Source organism: Nicotiana tabacum, chromosome 11 (assembly GCF_000715075.1).
Source record: "Nicotiana tabacum cultivar K326 chromosome 11, ASM71507v2, whole genome shotgun sequence".
Classification (NCBI taxonomy): domain Eukaryota; kingdom Viridiplantae; phylum Streptophyta; class Magnoliopsida; order Solanales; family Solanaceae; genus Nicotiana; species Nicotiana tabacum.
This window is the reverse complement of record NC_134090.1, coordinates 121,894,086-121,913,948: the sequence shown is the minus strand read 5'-3', so window position 1 is coordinate 121,913,948 and position 19,863 is coordinate 121,894,086. Positions and strand designations below refer to the sequence as shown.

General features: G+C 33.1%; 1 protein-coding gene and 1 pseudogene across 1 annotated transcript; both read right to left on the bottom strand.

The window, feature by feature from the left end:
* Positions 1-572: 572 nt before the first annotated feature.
* Positions 573-1,694, bottom strand: LOC142165989 (uncharacterized). The gene has a single exon (XM_075224388.1). It carries the CDS (start codon positions 1,692-1,694, stop codon positions 573-575), a length of 1,122 nt encoding a protein of 373 aa, XP_075080489.1.
* An 11,525-nt stretch (positions 1,695-13,219) lies between these two features.
* LOC107783522 (uncharacterized) lies at positions 13,220-14,393 on the bottom strand (annotated as a pseudogene).
* Positions 14,394-19,863: the final 5,470 nt, after the last annotated feature.

Sequence of the window (19,863 nt, the reverse complement as noted above, 5' to 3'; positions counted from 1 at the left end):
TCCACAATATACGCCGAATGCTCACGGTTATCCAAAACCAAATCCGGACACACGCCCAAGTCCGAAATCATCATACGAACATGCTGGAACTTTCAGATCTCAATTACGAGGTCGTTTACTCAAAATTCTAATCCTAGTTCATTTCTTCAATTTTAAGCTTTCAAAATGAGAATTTCCATTTAAATTTGACTCCAAACTTCCTGAATTTTAATTCTGACCGTACACACAAGTCAATATACCTGAGATGAAGCCGCTCATGGCCTCAAACTGCTGAATGACGCGTCGGAGCTCAAAACGATCGGTCGGGTCGTTACAGTCCTCTCTTCTTCGGATTTACAAACTATATATAGAAAATTTAAACGACTCTTTACTGTTCATGAATATGACTCGTACTATTTACTTTACGACTTTTTTTACATGACTCTTACTATTCACAAACGACTCTTACTGTTTACAAATGACTTTTCATGAACGACCTTTACTGTTCATGAATATGACTCGTACTATTTACTTTACGACTTTATTTTTCCAATAATAGATGTTTTCCCCATTTTGTCTTCTTGCTGATATCTTCATTCCAGTTGTACTTCTGGTACATCGTTATCTTCTCCGTCGCATTTTGAACATATATGATCTGGGTATTTGTGTCCTACTAATTTGCAGTATCTTGTCAATAATTCATTGGAAATAAATCCTTTCTTTAGTGCTCTTGTAGTTGGTTGTATCTCTGGTTTTAGTACTGATAAAATCCATTTTTGGACTTCATCCATATCTCCTTGTCGTAGTTCTCTTGAATTTGCAAATATCATTAGTTGGCCTCTTGAGTAGTAGCTCCAGATAGCATTTTCTTGTAAATAATTGTTGGCTAGCTCTTGGATAATAGTTGTTATCCCAATTATTCTTTTGTTGGCATAAAAGCGTGGTATCTCGATTTTTGGTATTTCTGGTTGTTGTTCTATTTCTTCTGGTATTATCATATCTCGTGTCAATCCTATTTTTACAACTTGTATAATAGGTTTTATCTCATCGTATAGTATCTCAGCTGGTGCTGTATAGAATTTTATAAAAAATAAATTTCCTTTTGTAATTCTTTTGAATGTAATAAATGCTTTATATAGCTCTGGTATTCCACTTATCTCTTCCCCATCATAGGTATATACCGTGCTAAGTAATCCGTAATTGTAACATGTTTTTACTAAATTGGCTCTAGTTTTTGGCTGTGCAATAAGCCTATTATATCCTTGGAGTTTTTGGGTTATATAGTCCTGTGTTGGATCTGTTGTAGTAGTTGCTCTGGGGTTCAGGTTTAGGAGTATTTGAATTTTGTATATATTCTCTATATAGGTCTGAGTAATATGGTTGTATATTTTCTTATTTTGGTGTAGGCTGTTGGCATAGGTTGAGGTTTGTGGTGTTGTAACTATTGTTTCTTTTGGCCTTTTCAGAGTAATTGGTTTATCAAATATGTTGTTTAAATTGACATTGGTATGTGGCTTCTTGTTAAGCTGTTTACTTGTACCTGCAGCTGTATATAAACCAACCGTGTTATGGGTTTTTTGGAGTTTCCCAACGTCTCCTTCTAACTCTGGAAGTTTTGAGTCTTCCGATCGACTTAGCTCCGCATTTTTATAGTCATGCTGCTGACTTGACTGGCTTTCCTCTAGCTGTTGTAATCTTTTTCCCATACCATCCATCTGTAAAGATAGAGTAGTAAGGATTGCAAATATATCTTTTGATTCTTGGCTTTCATCTGTTTAGGTACCTTTGTCTTGATAGGTAGTCTGCAATAACATTTTTGTCAGTCCTTATTACTTCAATTGTAAATGTAAAATTCTGTATATTTAATACAAGTCTTCTTATTTCCTTCGTAGGTACTAAATCTTGTACTTTTCGTGTTATCCACCATTTTACTTGTGTATTATCTATTCTCACAATAAACTTGTTATAAACGATATATGGCTCAAATGCTAACAAACATTTACATAATCCAAATAGTTCTTTCCTATTTATCTCCCATTTTAATTGTGGTTCCGTGTATAATCCTGAATAATATCTACAATGGTGTTCAATCTTTTCATTATCATATTTATATTTTAGAACTCCTCCGTAGCTGTGATCACTAGAATCAGTTTCTACTATGTATGTGAACTGTCTTTTTTCATCTGGAAAATATAGTTTTGGTAATATTTTACACATATTTTTTTATCTTTTTTATATGTATTTTATCTTTTTCGTCAAAATGGTATTCTACATCCTTTTTTTATTTTTTCTGTAATGGTTTTAAGTTTTCTGCTAATTTAGGGATATATTCTCTTACTTGGTTAACTAATCCTAAAAATGATTGTAACTTCTTTTTTGTATCAAGTGTTTCATTTAAGTTAATTATTTTTTGTACTATATGAGTTTGCATTTTTATTCCATTTTTATCTATTTGTATACCTAAGAATTCTGTTTGATTTTTCATCACCTCTGCTTTCTTTTTACTTAAACTAATTCCTGATATTTCTACAATGTGTATAAATTTTTCTAGTAATTTTATATGTTCGTTCTCTGTTCTAGAGTATAACAGTATATCATCTATATATATTATACAATTTTCTAATTGGTTAAAGTAGTTATCCATAAAATGTTGGTATCTACCTGGTGCATTTTTATTAAAATCCTTGTGGTACTGTGAATGCTCTTAACTTTTTAGATTCGTCTTCTAGTTTTAAATGGTAAAATCCTGATTTACAGTCAAATTTACTAAAATAGTTATATCCTTGTATTTATCTGATTTTTAGTATTTTATTTGGTATCGGATAATTATATGTTTTTGTTTTTGCATTTAAATTTCTATAATCTACAACCATACAACTTTTCCCTCGTTTTTGTTCGCTATGCTTATTTACTATAAATGCTGGGCTAGTGTGTTTACTATTACTTTCTTATATGTACTTATTGTCTAATACTTACTGTATGTGTATTTTAAATTCTGTTAGATCATTAAAATTGTATTTCAAAGGTTTTTGTGTTATTATACTATTTTCATCTATTAGTTCAATTTTTATTTTTGTTTTATGTTTTTCCCAACCTTGTAGTGGATTATCATTATATAGTAATTCTAATTTATCTTGGAGTAGTTTTATCTTGTTTATTGAGAAAATAATTATTTCTATATTATGGTTGCTTTGTATCATATTTTCTAATTTCTGGGTAATTTTTTCACTTCCCTTAATCCAGGGTGTTGTTTTTCTCAATTTAATATTTACTCTTTTTGCTCCTAATTTTTGCTTACACGGATTAGTAAACCACCAATGTGTTTTTGTTATAATATGTGGGTATAACTTATCTAAAAATGGCATTCCCAATAATATATCCTTTTTTGTGAATTCATAACTATATATTTCTTCTATGGTTAATATTTTATCCCATATTTGTATTTTTAGATTCCTTGCTTTGTATGTTATCATACTTCCCTCATTATTAAATCCTGTTACTACTATGGGTTTTTTTAGCTTTTCCCATTTACTTTCTGGTAGACAATTATGCCTACACATGTTAGCTTCTGCTCCTGTATCCATCATAGGTGTATAATATCTATTATAATATCCTTCTATTATTATTTTGGCAAGTATATATATTTTTGGCATTATATTAAGGTTCTTTTTATTATTATTTTCTTATTTTCATAACTTATTGTTAATTGCCTATCTTCTAACTTATATGGTTTGACTTTTTCTAACCATTTTATTCCTTGTGTAATGTTTTTATCTCCTTGATATATTTTAAAATTTATTAATATTGGTATTCCTCCTCCAATAATTAATTCATTTTCAGTTGTTTCTTCATTTTTTCTTAATGCTTTTGGTAGCTCTGAATTTTGTTGTTCTATTGTCACTATCTCTTTTTCTGGTATCAGTTCTCTTATAACATAATTCTCTTCTTGTCCTGTATTTATTAATATTAAATATTTTCTTTGGTCCATTATTCCTGTTATATAATAATGATGTGGGTTTATTTCTTCTATTTTTTGTTCTATTAATTTTTGTGGAGTTATGTAATCCATTCTTCTTGATGTACTTATTCTTGATGATGTCTCTGGTATTTCATTATTTGTTCGTTTTGACGTGCTTAATCTTTCTTTTACTATTTCTAAATCTTCTTCTATATCCATTTCCTTATAACTGTAATCATTATTGTCTATAATTGATACTATTCTTTCGAATGGATTTTCTATTTTTATTTTTTTTTATTTTATTTTTGGCTGTTATCTTATGTTTTGTCGTTAATACATATAGATTTTTACATCTTGCTGTGAATATCTTACTTCCTGGTGCTAGTTCTATTCCAGACATTTTCCAGTATAGCACTAATGATTTATCTATATTTTTATCATCTATTGCCACTGAATAGTTGGCACTTATTATGAATTTGAATTTTTGGTATATTAAGTTACCTCTTACTGCACTTATTATACTCTTTTCTATAGGTTGTACAATTCTATCGTCGGCCAGGTATATTTCTATAGGGGTATCTATTCCTTCTCTAAAACATGCTTTTATTAGTATCTCTGTTCCTCCTAAGTGTACATATTTTATTGGATTTTTTGCTTTTATATCTTGTATTTCTTTATTTAATAGTTTTTTATTTAATATTGGTATTCTTGCTTTATCTTTAATGTATTTACAGTCTATTATATGTTCTCTTTGGCTTACTACATAATATTCTTCTTTTTGTCTTTTGAACCAATTCTTTATTGTTGGTACTTCTAGTATTTTGTCTATGCTTAGATCCAATTCTTTTCCTTTTATTTGTTCAAATATAGTGGTGTCAAATATTATTTTCTGTTCTGAAGATTGTTCATCTTGGTGTTCTTCTTGTTGTATAATTTGTATATCTTTTTCAGTCATAATTATCTTCGTCTGATTCTTCTATTTCATTATTATTTATTTCCTTTTCATTTTCTGAGAACTCGTTTTCTGATATCTCATATATGCTGTCTTCACTGCCTAATTCATAATCTACATACTCTATTTGTGTATATTTATCATTGTCTATAATTATTTCGGTAATTTATTTTTTTCTTTGGGTTTTTTGGTAATCTGCAATCTTTAGCTAAGTGTCCTAGCTTTCCACAATTGTAACAAGTACATTCGGTTAATTTTTTCTTTTTTCTATATGGTTTTTTATGTTTGTAATTTTTTACATATCTTCCTCTTGGTTTCTTATACTTATATTTTGATTTATATCTTTTTCTCTTTCCTTCTTTTTTGTAATATTTATCTGTGCAACCAAATTGGGGTGCTATTCTATTTTTGCAGCATGCCAAATTTTTTACTAATATTTTATCCATTTTGATATTTTCTTTATATTTTTCACATAACTCTATGAACCAGTTTTGTAGAAATTTTATTCGAGCTCCTAGAGTATCTGTTAGTTCTGCTTCATTCCAATTTTTTATTATTTTTGAGATAAACGGTTCTGGTAATTTGGTAAAATATAATTTTCTTATTTCCTTACTTTCATCCGGACTATATGTTCCTTTATAATAATAGTTTCTAAATGCACAAGTATATTCGTCTATATAACACATATTACATATTGCTAATTTTGTCATTAAGTTTCTATTTGTAGTCTTTTCTTTATTTTGTTCTTCTACTTCTGTTGTCATACTACTAAATTCATTTCTTATTGCTATTTTATATTTATTCAATATATCTGTAACTGTGGTTGCAGTTGTACCATCAAGTTTTTTATTACTTCTTAATGTCTCTAAGCTTTCACTTGTTAAATTTTGTAACCATAGTTTTACCGTTCCTATAAGTGTTCTTTCTATATATCCTGGTGTTTCAGCAATTACTATTTTATTATCTATTAGTTGTTTTGAGATATACCCTATTCATAATTGGATTGTTTTATTTATATCTGCTACACAATCTAGATCTAAAAAATTGCATTGTTCAGTTATCTGTCTTGGTGTCCATTTCCTATTTAGCCTTTTATCCCATAATGTTTTGTTTCTATCATATGAATCATAACTTACTCTGTAATAGGTTGGGTTTAGTTGTCTTGGATTTTTTACTCCTGATGTGCTTGGTTTATCCTCGGCCATATCTCCTGTGTTTATTTCTGGATTATTTATCTTTTCTGTTTTTTCTATAAGTTCTGTGTACGTTTCACTTGTTTCTGAGTAGTTTTCTCCTAGATCTTTGTCGTTATCACTTTGGTCATTTATCTCGTTTATGCTTATATTTGGTGGATTATCATGTACCTCTTCTAACTGTAATTTAAATTTCTCTATCTCATTTGTCAGTCTTAGCTCTTGTTCTTCTTCTTTACGTTTTTCTTTTCCTTTTAGTTTATTCGTATATAGCTGTTTTAGCATTTCTAATTCCTTTTCTAATTCTGTTATTTTAGTGTTTTTTACTTCCTCTATCTGTTGTATTTTTTCTTTAGCTTGCTGTTGTATTTCTTTAATTTCTCGTTTTCTATCTATTTCTTCGTTTTCTTTTGTTATTCTAACCCTTGCGGTTAAACTATCTTCTAGTTTTACAGTTTCTTTTTCTAACATTAAGTTCAGGTTATTTCCTATTTTTTTGTATCTTCTTCCTAAGTTGGAAAATATTATTGTTATTTTTAATCCTTCTGGATTTTCATATGTTTTCTCTTCTAATGCGAACTCTTTTTTATTCATCTTTTATTTTTAAGATAGCAAATATATTTATATTCTGTTTTAGATATTATATCTATTAATTCAGATAGCCTAGCTTTGTTTATTTTTGTAATACTTAGGTATTCATATTCTAGGTATAGTTTCTTTAGTTTCTTCCTTATTTTCCTTGATTTTTTAGTTATTTTAATCTGCCTATTTTCTGTAATTGACTCACTGTTTATGGATATTTTTTGCGGATTTGTGCTATCAATTTCAGTGTTATTTTCCATGATTTTACTTCTTAGAGTAAAATTTTATTCGAGCTCCTAGAGTATCTGCTAGTTCTGCTTCATTCCAATTTTTTATTATTTTTGAGCTAAACGGTTCTGGTAATTTGGTAATATATAATTTTCTTATTTCCTTACTTTCATCCGGACTATATGTTCCTTTATAATAATAGTTTCTAAATGCACAAGTATATTCGTCTATATAACACATATTACATATTGCTAATTTTGTCATTAAGTTTCTATGTAGTCTTTTCTTTATTTTGTTCTTCTACTTCTGTTGTCATACTACTAAATTCATTTCTTATTGCTATTTTATATTTATTCAATATATCTGTAACTGTTGTTGCAGTTGTACCATCAAGTTTTTTATTACTTCTTAATGTCTCTAAGCTTTCACTTGTTAAATTTTGTAACCATAGTTTTACCGTTCCTATAAGTGTTCTTTCTATATATCCTGGTATTTCAGCTATTACTATTTTATTATCTATTAGTTATTTTGAGATATACCTTATCCATAATTGGATTGTTTTATTTATATCTGCTACACAATCTAGATCTAAAAAATTGCATTGTTCAGTTATCTGTCTTGGTGTCCATTTCCTATTTCGCCTTTTATCCCATAATGTTTTGTTTCTATCATATGAATCATAACTTACTCTGTAATAGGTTGGGTTTAGTTGTCTTGGATTTTTTACTCCTGATGTGCTTGGTTTATCCTCGGCCATATCTCCTTGTTTATTTCTGGATTTGTTTTTATCTTTTCTGTTTTTTCTATAAGTTCTGTGTACGTTTCACTTGTTTCTGAGTAGTTTTCTCCTAGATCTTTGTCGTTATCACTTTGGTCATTTATCTCGTTTATACTTATATTTGGCGGATTATCCTGTACCTCTTCTAACTGTAATTTAAATTTCTCTATCTCATTTGTCAGTCTTAGCTCTTGTTCTTCTTCTTTACGTTTTTCTTTTTCTTTTAGTTTATTCGTATATAGCTGTTTTAGCATTTCTAATTCCTTTTCTAATTCTTTTATTTTAGTGTTTTTTACTTCCTCTATCTGTTGTATTTTTTCTTTAGCTTGCTGTTGTATTTCTTTAATTTCTCGTTTTCTATCTATTTCTTCGTTTTCTTTTGTTATTCTAATCATTGCGGTTAAACTATCTTCTAGTTTTACAGTTTCTTTTTCTAACATTAAGTTCAGGTTATTTCCTATTTTTTTGTATCTTCTTCCTAAGTTGGAAAATATTATTGTTATTTTTAATCCTTCTGGATTTTCATATGTTTTCTCTTCTAATGCGAACTCTTCTTTATTCATCTTTTATTTTTAAGATAGCAAATATATTTATATTCTGTTTTAGATAGTATATCTATTAATTCAGATAGCCTAGCTTTGTTTATTTTGGTAATACTTAGGTATTCATATTCTAGGTATAGTTTCTTTAGTTTCTTCCTTATTTTCCTTGATTTTTAGTTATTTTAATCTGCCTATTTTCTGTAATTGACTCACTGTTTATGGATATTTTTTGCGGATTTGTGCTATCAATTTCAGTGTTATTTTTCATGATTTTACTTCTTAGAGTAAATGTTTATTTATCAGTTTCATAGCTCTGATACCAATTTTGAAAGTGTAGTCTGATGTTGTAAAAAAGCGGAATTAACTTGATATATTCGTAGTTGATCATTAATCTTAATATGAGTCTAGTTCATATAAATCTAAGATATCTATTTCTTCTGATAAAATTAGTTCTGTATATCCTTGTTCCATTATGTTAATTATTTCAAAAGAAATTAAAATATCATAAATTTTTCTCCTAATGTCGTTATTAAGTTGGTTCAAGGTATATAACATGAGTATTTTATAATCATTATTGTTATCTAGTAAATAAGTGGGGTTGTTCATAAGATATTATTATTTTTCCTTATTATTCTTATCATGCGTTTACTAAACATATTCCCTTTAACCTCTTTGTTTATCATAGAGTTCATCATGTTTTAATAAGTTATACTGAACAATCTTTTCTAGTCACTACCATATTTTTCTTGCTTCAATCATTTACCCTAACAGCGCCTCAACTCTGTCTACTCCCCTAAACGGCTTCCATGCCTACCGGTTTCGACCTTAGGATGGCATAGTCTGGGCTTAACTACTCTCAGCATTATTAGACATGGCAAACTTTCTCAAGATGTTCTTTATAACAGTACTATAACATGATAAACAGTTATGATATTCAAGAGATTATTAGGAATATAAAAGTTTAGTTAGACATGACTGTGAATAAACTTACCTGATCTTGTAACTCGTTTGAATGTTCCATAGTTGTTTAAGAGACTTGTAAATAACTCAGATATTTCTTATAAGAGAGAGAAGATAAGAGAGAGAAGGTGAGGGTGTGTCCTTGTCACGACCCAAAATCCCAACCCGGTCGTGATGGCACCTCTCGTGGGGACAAGGCCAGCCAACAACAAAACAATACATCTCTTTATAATTACTTAGCAGGAATAAGTCTAATTCGCAGATAATATAATCACAAGTGCGAAGTAAACATGATAAAATAATGGAAACCATCCCGACTCAGCCCGAAATCGGGGTGTCACAAGCCACGAGCATCTAAAGATCTAAATACTAATACAAGACCAGCAATATATATAATGAAATTTAGAATCAATGAAGAAATACGGTGTCGTGAACGCTGACGGTCACCTTGCTCAGCTACAATAGTATACCTTCAGTCCGCTAATAACCCGCTACCGGGTGAACAGTACCTGCAACTGCACGCGAGGTGCAGGGAGTAAAGTGAGTACTTCCAACTCAGTGGTAATAAGAGTAAATAATAACTGAGCTATAAGAAATCACGTAATAACACTTCATCATGCTATCTAAGTCGGTACAACCCTTTTTGAAAACAGTAATTCCATGAAAATCCTTTATAAAATATCTGACTCAGTTTTAAACCTCTTTTGAAAATAATCTTTTTAGCAGTTGCAAAATAATTCCAGCCATCAGTGTCACTATACACAGAAACCCGCCCCTCGGGCAATATCTTCATTCCTGGTCAGCCACTCGGGCCCCAACACTCAAGGATCAGATAGCACCAACAAAAGCAGATAAATATCTCCAGAAATATCACAACGACAAATAATGAACAAATGCATGAATGCAATGCAATGCATATGATGGTACATTTCAGTACCCACTGCGGCGTGCAGCCCGAGCCATCCATATTTATTTATCGTTGACGGCGCTCACTGGGGGTGTGTACAGACTCCGGAGGGGCTCATACAGCCCAAGCGCAATATACTGGTCAGTCAATGTTACCTGACCGGTCAGCCAATGTTACCTGACCAATTTATATCCTACAGTGCCATTGTTACCACTGTTCCAAGTATATATTTCAGTGTCATGTACAGACTCCGGAGGGGCTCCTACAGCCCAAGCGCAATATACTGGTCAGTCAATGTTACCTGACTAGTCAGCCAATGTTACCTGACCAATTTATATCCTACAGTGCCATTGTTACCACTGTTCCAAGTATATATTTCAGTGTCATTGTTACCACTGTTTCAAGTATAACATACAGTGTCATTGTTACCACTGTTTCAGGTATATATATTACAGTGTCATTGTTACCACTGTTTCAAGTATATATATTACAGTGTCATTGTTACCACTGTTTCAAGTCACTTTATTATCAGTCCAGAAAATAATATAGTAAGCCCCTTGGGCATTTACAAAATCGCCCGAAATGCATTTAAAATGTCATTTAAGTTTTCAAAACTTAGAAATACGGCTGGGTTTGCAAAACAGCATTTAAAAACCTTGGACTGAAGTTAGATGATATGCAAATCATGCTAAGAAGTAATATCAATCCTCGAAGGATTTTAAAAGTCGGCACAAGGCCCCAAACATGGCAATCAACCCAAATTATGATGATAACAAGAAATTTCAGTCAAATACGCAGTAAAATCAACAACCGGGATGGACCAAGTCACAATCCCCAATGGTGCTCTACCCCACGCTCATATCCGGCGTGCAAGTCACCTCAATACAACACTATGATGTGCAAATCCGGAGTTTCAAACCCTCAGGATATCATTTACAAGTATTACTCACCTCTAACCGGCCGTAGACTAGTCCGCAATACCCTTTCCTCTTGAATCGACCTCTTCGCGCATCGAATCTAGTCAAAACCACAACAAATACGTTACAATAGGCTAAGGGAATATAACCCAATCGAAAAGACTCGAAAAATGTCGAAAATCCCGAAATTAGCAAAACCCGAGCCCCGGTCCCACGTCTCAAAATTCAGAAATTTTTACATCAATACGACCCTTATCTCGCCACGAGTCTATACATACCAAATTCATAAAAATCGGAGTTCATTTGACCCCTCAAATCACCATTTAATTCTCTTAAGTTTCAAGCCCTAAACCACCATTTTTGTCCATAATTAACTTGAATTTCAGCTCTAATCCATGTATTTAACTTGGAAATAAGTAGAAACAACTCACCTTTGATGCTTGATGAAATCCCCCTTGAAATTCTCTCCAAAATAATCCAAGCCAAATGAAAGAAGTGAAAGAAATAAGCCAAATCCGTGTTTAAAAGAATCTGCCCCTGCTTCGTCGAGTTGTACCTTGCACTTGTGCTATACAAGTTGTACATCCTATTAAAAATTTTCCTTGTCGGACACCTTCTGTTTAAACACCCATAACGTCTTGTATAAGTATCCAAATGACAAACGGATTGAATATTTAGAAATTAGACTCGGAGATCTTTAATTTTATAGGTTGTACACCATATAACTCTTTATATATCCCGAGATATGAGCTTCTAAAGTAGGCTCCCCGAATCAGAAAATTGCAGCAGAAATTTCTGCAGCTTTTTCTTTTCTTTTTGGTCCGAATTTCATTCCGTTAACCTTCCGAAATCCACCCGAGGCCCTCGGGACCTTAACCAATTATATCAACATGTCCCACAATATCATTCAAACTTGTCCCAACCTTCGAAACACCCAAAATAACATCAAAACATCAAATCATCATCGAATTCAAGCCTAAGTTTCCAAAAACTTTCAAAAATACACTTTCGATAAAAAACCCGACCAAACGATGTCCGAATGACCTGAAATTTTGCACACACATCACAAATGACATAACAAAGCTACAGCAATTCTCGGAATTGCATTCCAACTCCCGGATTAAAATCTCACCTATCAACCGGAATTCGCCAAAATACTAACTTCGCCAATTCAAGCTTAATTCTACACCGATCATCACAAAAATATTCCGGACACACTACTAAGTCCCAAATCACCTAACGAACCTATCCGAACCATAAAATTCATATTTCGATCCCTCTAACACATAAGTCAATATCTGGTTGACTTTTCCAACTTAAGCTTCCTTAAAAGAGACTAAGTGTCTCAAACCTTACCAAAACTAGTCCGAATGACTTCAAATTTTGCACACAAGTCATATTCGACATTACGGACTTGCACCAACTTTTGGAATCGCATTCCGACCCCGATATCAAAATTTCCACTTCCTGTCGAATTTTCTCAAAAACCTTCAAATTTCTATATTTAGCCAAATGACTTCAAAATGACCTCCGGACATCCGAATTCACTTCCGATCGCGCTCCCAACTCCAAAATCACCATACGGAGCTATTCCCAGACTCGGAATCCCAAACACACATCTATAGCTCTGAAATGCCTTCCAACCCAAATTTATGAAATTCTTCTAAAATACTAAGTTCCACAATATACGCCGAAATGCTCACGGGTTATCCAAAACCAAATCCGGACACACGCTCAAGTCCGAAATCATCATACGAACATGCTGGAACTTTCAGATCTCAATTCCGAGGTCGTTTACTCAAAATTCTAATCCTAGTTCATTTCTTCAATTTTAAGCTTTCAAAATGAGAATTTCCATTTAGATTTGACTCCAAACTTCCTGAATTTTAATTCTGACCGCACACACAAGTCAATATACCTGAGATGAAGCCGCTCATGGCCTCATACTGCTGAATGACGCGTCGGAGCTCAAAACGACCGGTCGGGTCGTTACAGTCCTCTCTTCTTCGGATTTACAAACTATATATAGAAAATTTAAACAAACTATATATAGAAAATTTAAACGACTCTTTACTGTTCATGAATATGACTCGTACTATTTACTTTACGACTTTTTTTACATGACTCTTACTATTCACAAACGACTCTTACTGTTTACAAATGACTTTTCATGAACGACCTTTACTGTTCGTGAATATGACTCGTACTATTTACTTTACGACTTTATTTTTTCAATAATAGCTGTTTTCCCCATTTTGTCTTCTTGCTGATATCTTCATTCCAGTTGTACTTCTGGTACATGGTTATCTTCTCCGTTGCATTTTGAACATATATGATCTGGGTATTTGTGTCCTACTAATTTGCAGTATCTTGTCAATAATTCATTGGAAATAAATCATTTCTTTAGTGCTCTTGTAGTTGGTTGTATCTCTGGTTTTAGTAATGATAAAATCCATTTTTGGACTTCATCCATATCTCCTTGTCGTAGTTCTCTTGAATTTGCATATATCATTAGTTGGTCTCTTGAGCAGTAGCTCCAGATAGCATTTTCCTGTAAATAATTGTTGGCTAGCTCTTGGATAATAGTTGCTATCCCAATTATTCTTTTGTTGGCATAAAAGCCTGGTATCTCGATTTTCGGTATTTCTGGTTGTTGTTCTATTTCTTCTGGTATTATCATATCTCGTGTCAATCCTATTTTTACAACTTGTATAATAGGTTTTATCTCATCGTATAGTATCTCAGCTGGTGCTGTATAGAATTTTATAAAAAATAAATTTCCTTTTGTAATTCTTTTGAATGTAATAAATGCTTTATATAGCTCTGGTATTCCACTTATCTCTTCCCCATCATAGGTATATACCGTGCTAAGTAATCCGTAATTGTAACATGTTTTTACTAAATTGGCTCTAGTTTTTGGCTGTGCAATAAGCCTATTATATCCTTGGAGTTTTTGGGTTATATAGTCCTATGTTGGATCTGTTGTAGTAGTTGCTCTGGGGTTCAGGTTTAGGAATGTTTGAATTTTGTATATATTCTCTATATAGGTCTGAGTAATATGGTTGTATATTTTCTTATTTTGGTGTAGGTTGTTGGCATAGGTTGAGGTTTGTGGTGTTGTAACTTTTGTTTCTTTTGGCCTTTTCGGAGTAATTGGTTTATCAAATATGTTGTTTAAATTGACATTGATATGTGGCGTCTTGTTAACTTGTTTACTTGTACCTGCAGCTGTATATAAACCAACTGTGTTATGGGTTTTTTGGAGTTTCCCAACGTCTCCTTCTAACTCTGGAAGTTTTGAGTCTTCCGATCGACTTAGCTCCGCATTTTTATAGTCATGCTGCTGACTTGACTGGCTTTCCTCTAGCTGTTGTAATCTTTTTCCCATACCATCCATCTGTAAAGATAGAGTAGTAAGGATTGCAAATATATCTTTTGATTCTTGGCTTTCATCTGTTTGGGTACCTTTGTCTTGATAGGTAGTCTGCAATAATATTTTTGTCAGTCCTTATTACTTCAATTGTAAATGTAAAATTCTGTATATTTAATACAAGTCTTCTTATTACCTTCGTAGTTACTGAATCTTGTACTTTTCGTGTTATCCACCATTTTACTTGTGTATTATCTGTTCTCACAATAAACTTGTTATAAACGATATATGGCTCAAATGCTAACAAACATTTATATAATCCAAATAGTTCTTTCCTATTTATCTCTCATTTTAATTGTGGTTCCGTGTATGATCCTGAATAATATCTACAATGGTGTTCAATCTTTTCATTATCATATTTATATTTTAGAACTCCTCCGTAGATGTAATCACTAGAATCAGTTTCTACTATGTATGTGAACTGTCTTTTTTCATCTGGAAAATATAGTTTTGGTAATTTTTTACACATATTTCTGATCTTTTTTATATGTATTTTATCTTTTTCGTCAAAATGGTATTCTACATCCTTTTTTAATTTTTTCTGTAATGGTTTTAAGTTTTTTGCTAATTTAGGGATATATTCTCTTACTTGGTTAACTAATCCTAAAAATGATTGTAACTTCTTTTTTGTATCAAGTGTTTCATTTAAGTTAATTATTTTTTGTACTATATGAGTTTGAATTTTTATTCCATTTTTATCTATTTGTATACCTAAGAATTCTATTTGATTTTTCATCACCTCTGCTTTCTTTTTACTTAAACTAATTCCTAATATTTCTACAATGTGTATGAATTTTTCTAGTAATTTTATATGTTCGTTCTCTGTTCTAGAATATAACAGTATATCATCTATATATATATTATACAATTTTCTAATTGGTTAAAGTAGTTATCCATAAAATGTTGGTATCTACCTGGTGCATTTTTATATCCAAATGGTAATACGTTCCATTCGTAAAATCCTTGTGGTGCTGTGAATGCTGTTAACTTTTTAGATTCGTCTTCTAGTTTTAAATGGTAAAATCCTGATTTACAGTCAAATTTACTAAAATAGTTATATCCTTGTATTTATCTGATTTTTAGTATTTTATTTGGTATCGGATAATTATATGTTTTTGTTTTTGCATTTAAATTTCTATAATCTACAACCATACGACTTTTCCCTCGTTTTTGTTCGCTATGTTTATTTACTATAAATGCTGGGCCAGTGTGTTTACTATTACTTTCTTATATGTACTTATTGTCTAATACTTACTGTATGTGTATTTTAAATTCTGTTAGATCATTAAAATTGTATTTCAAAGGTTTTTGTGTTATTATACTATTTTCATCTATTAGTTCAATTTTTATTTTTGTTTTATGTTTTTCCCAACCTTGTAGTGGATTATCATTATATAGTAATTCTAATTTATCTTGGAGTAGTTTTATCTTGTTTATTGAGAAAATAATTATTTCTATATTATGGTTGCTTTGTATCATATTTTCTAATTTCTGGGTAATTTTTTCACTTCCCTTAATCCAGGGTGTTGTTTTTCTCAATTTAATATTTACTCTTTTTGCTCCTAATTTTTGCTTACACGGATTAGTAAACCACCAATGTGTTTTTGTTATAATATGTGGGTATAACTTATCTAAAAATGGCATTCCCAATAATATATCCTTTTTTGTGAATTCATAACTATATATTTCTTCTATGGTTAATATTTTATCCCATATTTGTATTTTTAGATTCCTTGCTTTGTATGTTATCATACTTCCCTCATTGTTAAATCCTGTTACTACTATGGGTTTTTTAGCTTTTCCCATTTACTTTCTGGTAGACAATTATGCCTACACATGTTAGCTTCTGCTCCTGTATCCATCATAGGTGTATAATATCTATTATAATATCCTTCTATTATTATTTTGGCAAGTATATATATTTTTGGCATTATATTAAGGTTCTTTTTATTATTATTTTCTTATTTTCATAACTTATTGTTAATTGCCTATCTTCTAACTTATATGGTTTGACTTTTTCTAACCATTTTATTCCTAGTGTAATGTTTTTATCTCCTTGATATATTTTAAAATTTATTAATATTGGTATTCCTCCTCCAATAATTAATTCCTTTTCAGTTGTTTCTTCATTTTTTCTTAATGCTTTTGGTAGCCCACCTGAGAACTCGTTTTCTGATATCTCATATATGCTGTCTTCACTGCCTAATTCATAATCTACATACTCTATTTGTGTATATTTATCATTGTCTATAATTATTTTGGTAATTTATTTTTTCTTTGGATTTTTTGGTAATCTGCAATTTTTAACTAAGTGTCCTAGCTTTCCACAATTGTAACAAGTACATTCGGTTAGTTTTTTCTTTTTTCTATATGGTTTTTTATGTTTGTAATTTTTTACATAATATCTTCCTCTTGGTTTCTTATACTTATATTTTGATTTATATCTTTTTCTCTTTCTTTCTTTTTTGTAATATTTATCTGTGCATCCAAATTGGGGTGTTGTTCAATTTTTGCAGCATGCCAAATTTTTTACTAATATTTTATCCATTTTGATATTTTCTTTATTTTTAGTACTGATAAAATCCATTTTTGGACTTCATCCATATCTCCTTGTCGTAGTTCTCTTGAATTTGCATATGTGGGCGCCTGATTACCAAAACTTGAACTGTATACCCTTGTTCTCCAGGTGGGCGCCAGATTGCCAAAACTTGAACTGTATTCCCCTGTTCTCCAGGTGGGCGCCTAATTACAAAAACTTGAACTATTTGCCCCTGTTCTCCGGGTGGGTACCTAATTGCTAATACTTGAACTGTATTCCCTTGTTCTCCATATGGGCGCTTGATTGCCAAAACTTGAACAGTATTCCCTTGTTCTCAAGGTGGGCACCTGATTACCAAAACTTGAACTGTATTCCCTCGTTCTCTAGGTGGGCGCCTGATTGCCAAAACTTGAATTGTACTCCTCTATTCTCCAGGTGGGCATTTGATTGCCAAAACTTGAACTGTATTCCCATGTTCTCCAAGTGGGTGCCTGATTACCAAAACATGACTTGTATACCCTTGTTCTCCAGGTGGGCACCTGATTGCCAAAAACATGAACTGTATTCCCTTATTCTCCAGGTGGGTGCCTGATTGCCAAAAACGTGAACTGTATTCCCTTGTTCTCCAGGTGGGCGCCTTATTACCATAAACTTGAACTGTATTCCCTTGTTCTCCAGGTGGGCGCCTTATTACCATAAACTTGAACTGTATTCCCTTGTTCTCCAGGTGGGCGCCTGATTGCCAAAATTTCAACTGTATTTTCTTGTACTCCAGCTAGGCGCCTGATTGCCAGAACTTAAATTATAATCCCTTGTTCCCTAGGTGGGCACATGATTGCCAATAACTTGAACTGTATTCCCTTGTGCTCCAGGTGGTTGCTTGATTGCCTAAACTTGAACTGTATTCACTTGTTCTCCAGGTAGGCGGTTGATTGCCAAAACTTGAACTGTATTTCCTTGTTCTCCATGTGGGCGCCTGATTGGCAAAAACTTTAACTGTATTCCTTTATTCTCCAGGTGGGCTCCTGATTGCCAAAATCGTGAACTGTATTCCCTTGTTCTCCAGGAGGGCTCCTGATTGCCAAAAAACGTGAAGTGTATTCCCTTGTTCTCCAGGTGGGTGCCTGATTTTCAAAACTTGAACTATATTCCCTTGTTCTCTAGGTGGGGGCCTGATTGCTAAAAACATGAACTGTATTCCCTTGTTCTCCAGGTGGGCGCCTGATTACCAAAAACGTGAATTGTATTCCCTTGTTCTCGAGGTGGACACCTGATTTCCAAAAATATAAATTGTATTCCCTTGTTCTCCAGGTGGGAGCTTGATTGCCAAAAACGTGAATTGTATTCCCTTGTTCTCCAGGTGTGCGCCCGAAAGCCAAAACTTGAACTGTATTTCCTCGTTCTCCAGGTGGGCACCTGATTGCCAAAACTTTAACTGTACTCACTTGTTCTCCAAGTGGGCGCTTGATTGCCATATTCCCATGTTCTCCAGGTGGGCGCCTGATTACCAAAACCTGAACTGTATTTCCTTCTTCTCCAGGTGGGCGCCGGATTGCCAAAACTTCAAATGTAATCCCTTGTTCTCTATGTAGGCGCCTGATTGCTAAAAACTTGAACGATATTCTCTTGTTCTCCAGGTGGGCACCTGATTGCCAAACTTGAATTGTAATCCCTTGTTCTCCAGGTCGACGCCTGATTGCCAAAACTTGAACTATACTCCCTTGTTCTCCAGGTGGGCGCCTGATTGCCTAAACATGAACGGTATTCCCTTGTTCTCCAGGTAGGAGCCTGATTGCCAAAACTTTAACTCTATTCCCTTGTTCTCTAGGTGAGTGCCTGATTGCCAAAACATGAACTATATTCCCCTGTTCTCCAGGTGGGCGCCTGATTGCCAAAGCTTGAACTGTATTCCCATGTTCTATAGGTGGGCGCCTAATTGCCAAAACTTGAACTGTATTCCCTTGTTCTCCGGGTGGGTGCCTGATTGCTAATACTTGAACTGTACTCCCTTGTTCTCTTTATGGGCGGCTGATTGCCAAAACTTGAACTGTATTCCCTAATTCTCTAGGTGGGCACCTGATTGCCAAAACATGAATTGTATTCCCTTGTTCTCCAGGTGGGCGCCTGATTTCCAAAACTTGAACTATATTCCCTTGTTCTCCAGGTAGGCGCCAGATTGCCAAAACTTGAACTATATTCCCTTGTTCTCCAGGTGGGCGACTGAATGCAAAAACTTGAAATGTATTCCCTTGTTTTCCGTGTGCGCTCCTGATTGCCATAACTTGAACTGTATTCCCTTGTTCTCCAGGTGGGCGCTTGATTGCCAAAACTTGAACTGTATTCCCTTGTTCTCCAGGTGGGTGCCTGATTGCCAAAACTTGAACTGTACTCCCATGTTCTCCAGGTGGGCGCCAGATTGCCAAAACTTGAACTGTATTCCCCTGTTCTCCAGGTGGACGCCTAATTACAAAAACTTGAACTGTTTTCCCTTATTCTCCAGGTGGGTACCTAATTGCTAATACTTGAACTGTATTCCCTTGTTCTCCATATGGGCGACTGATTGCCAAAACTTGAACTGTATTCCCTTATTCTCTAGGTGGGCACCTGATTATCAAAACTTAAACTGTATTTCCTCGTTCTCTAGGTGGGCGCCTGATTGCCAAAACTTGAACTGTACTCCTCTATTCTCCAGGTGGGCGTTTGATTGCCAAAACTTGAACTGTATTCCCATGTTCTCCAGGTGGGCGCCTGATTACCAAAACATGACCTGTATACCCTTGTTCTCCAGGTGGGCGCCTGATTACCAAAAACATGAATTGTATTCCCTTGTTCTCCAGGTGGATACCTGGTTGCCAAAAACATGAACTGAATTCTCTAGTTCTCCAGGTGGGAACCTGA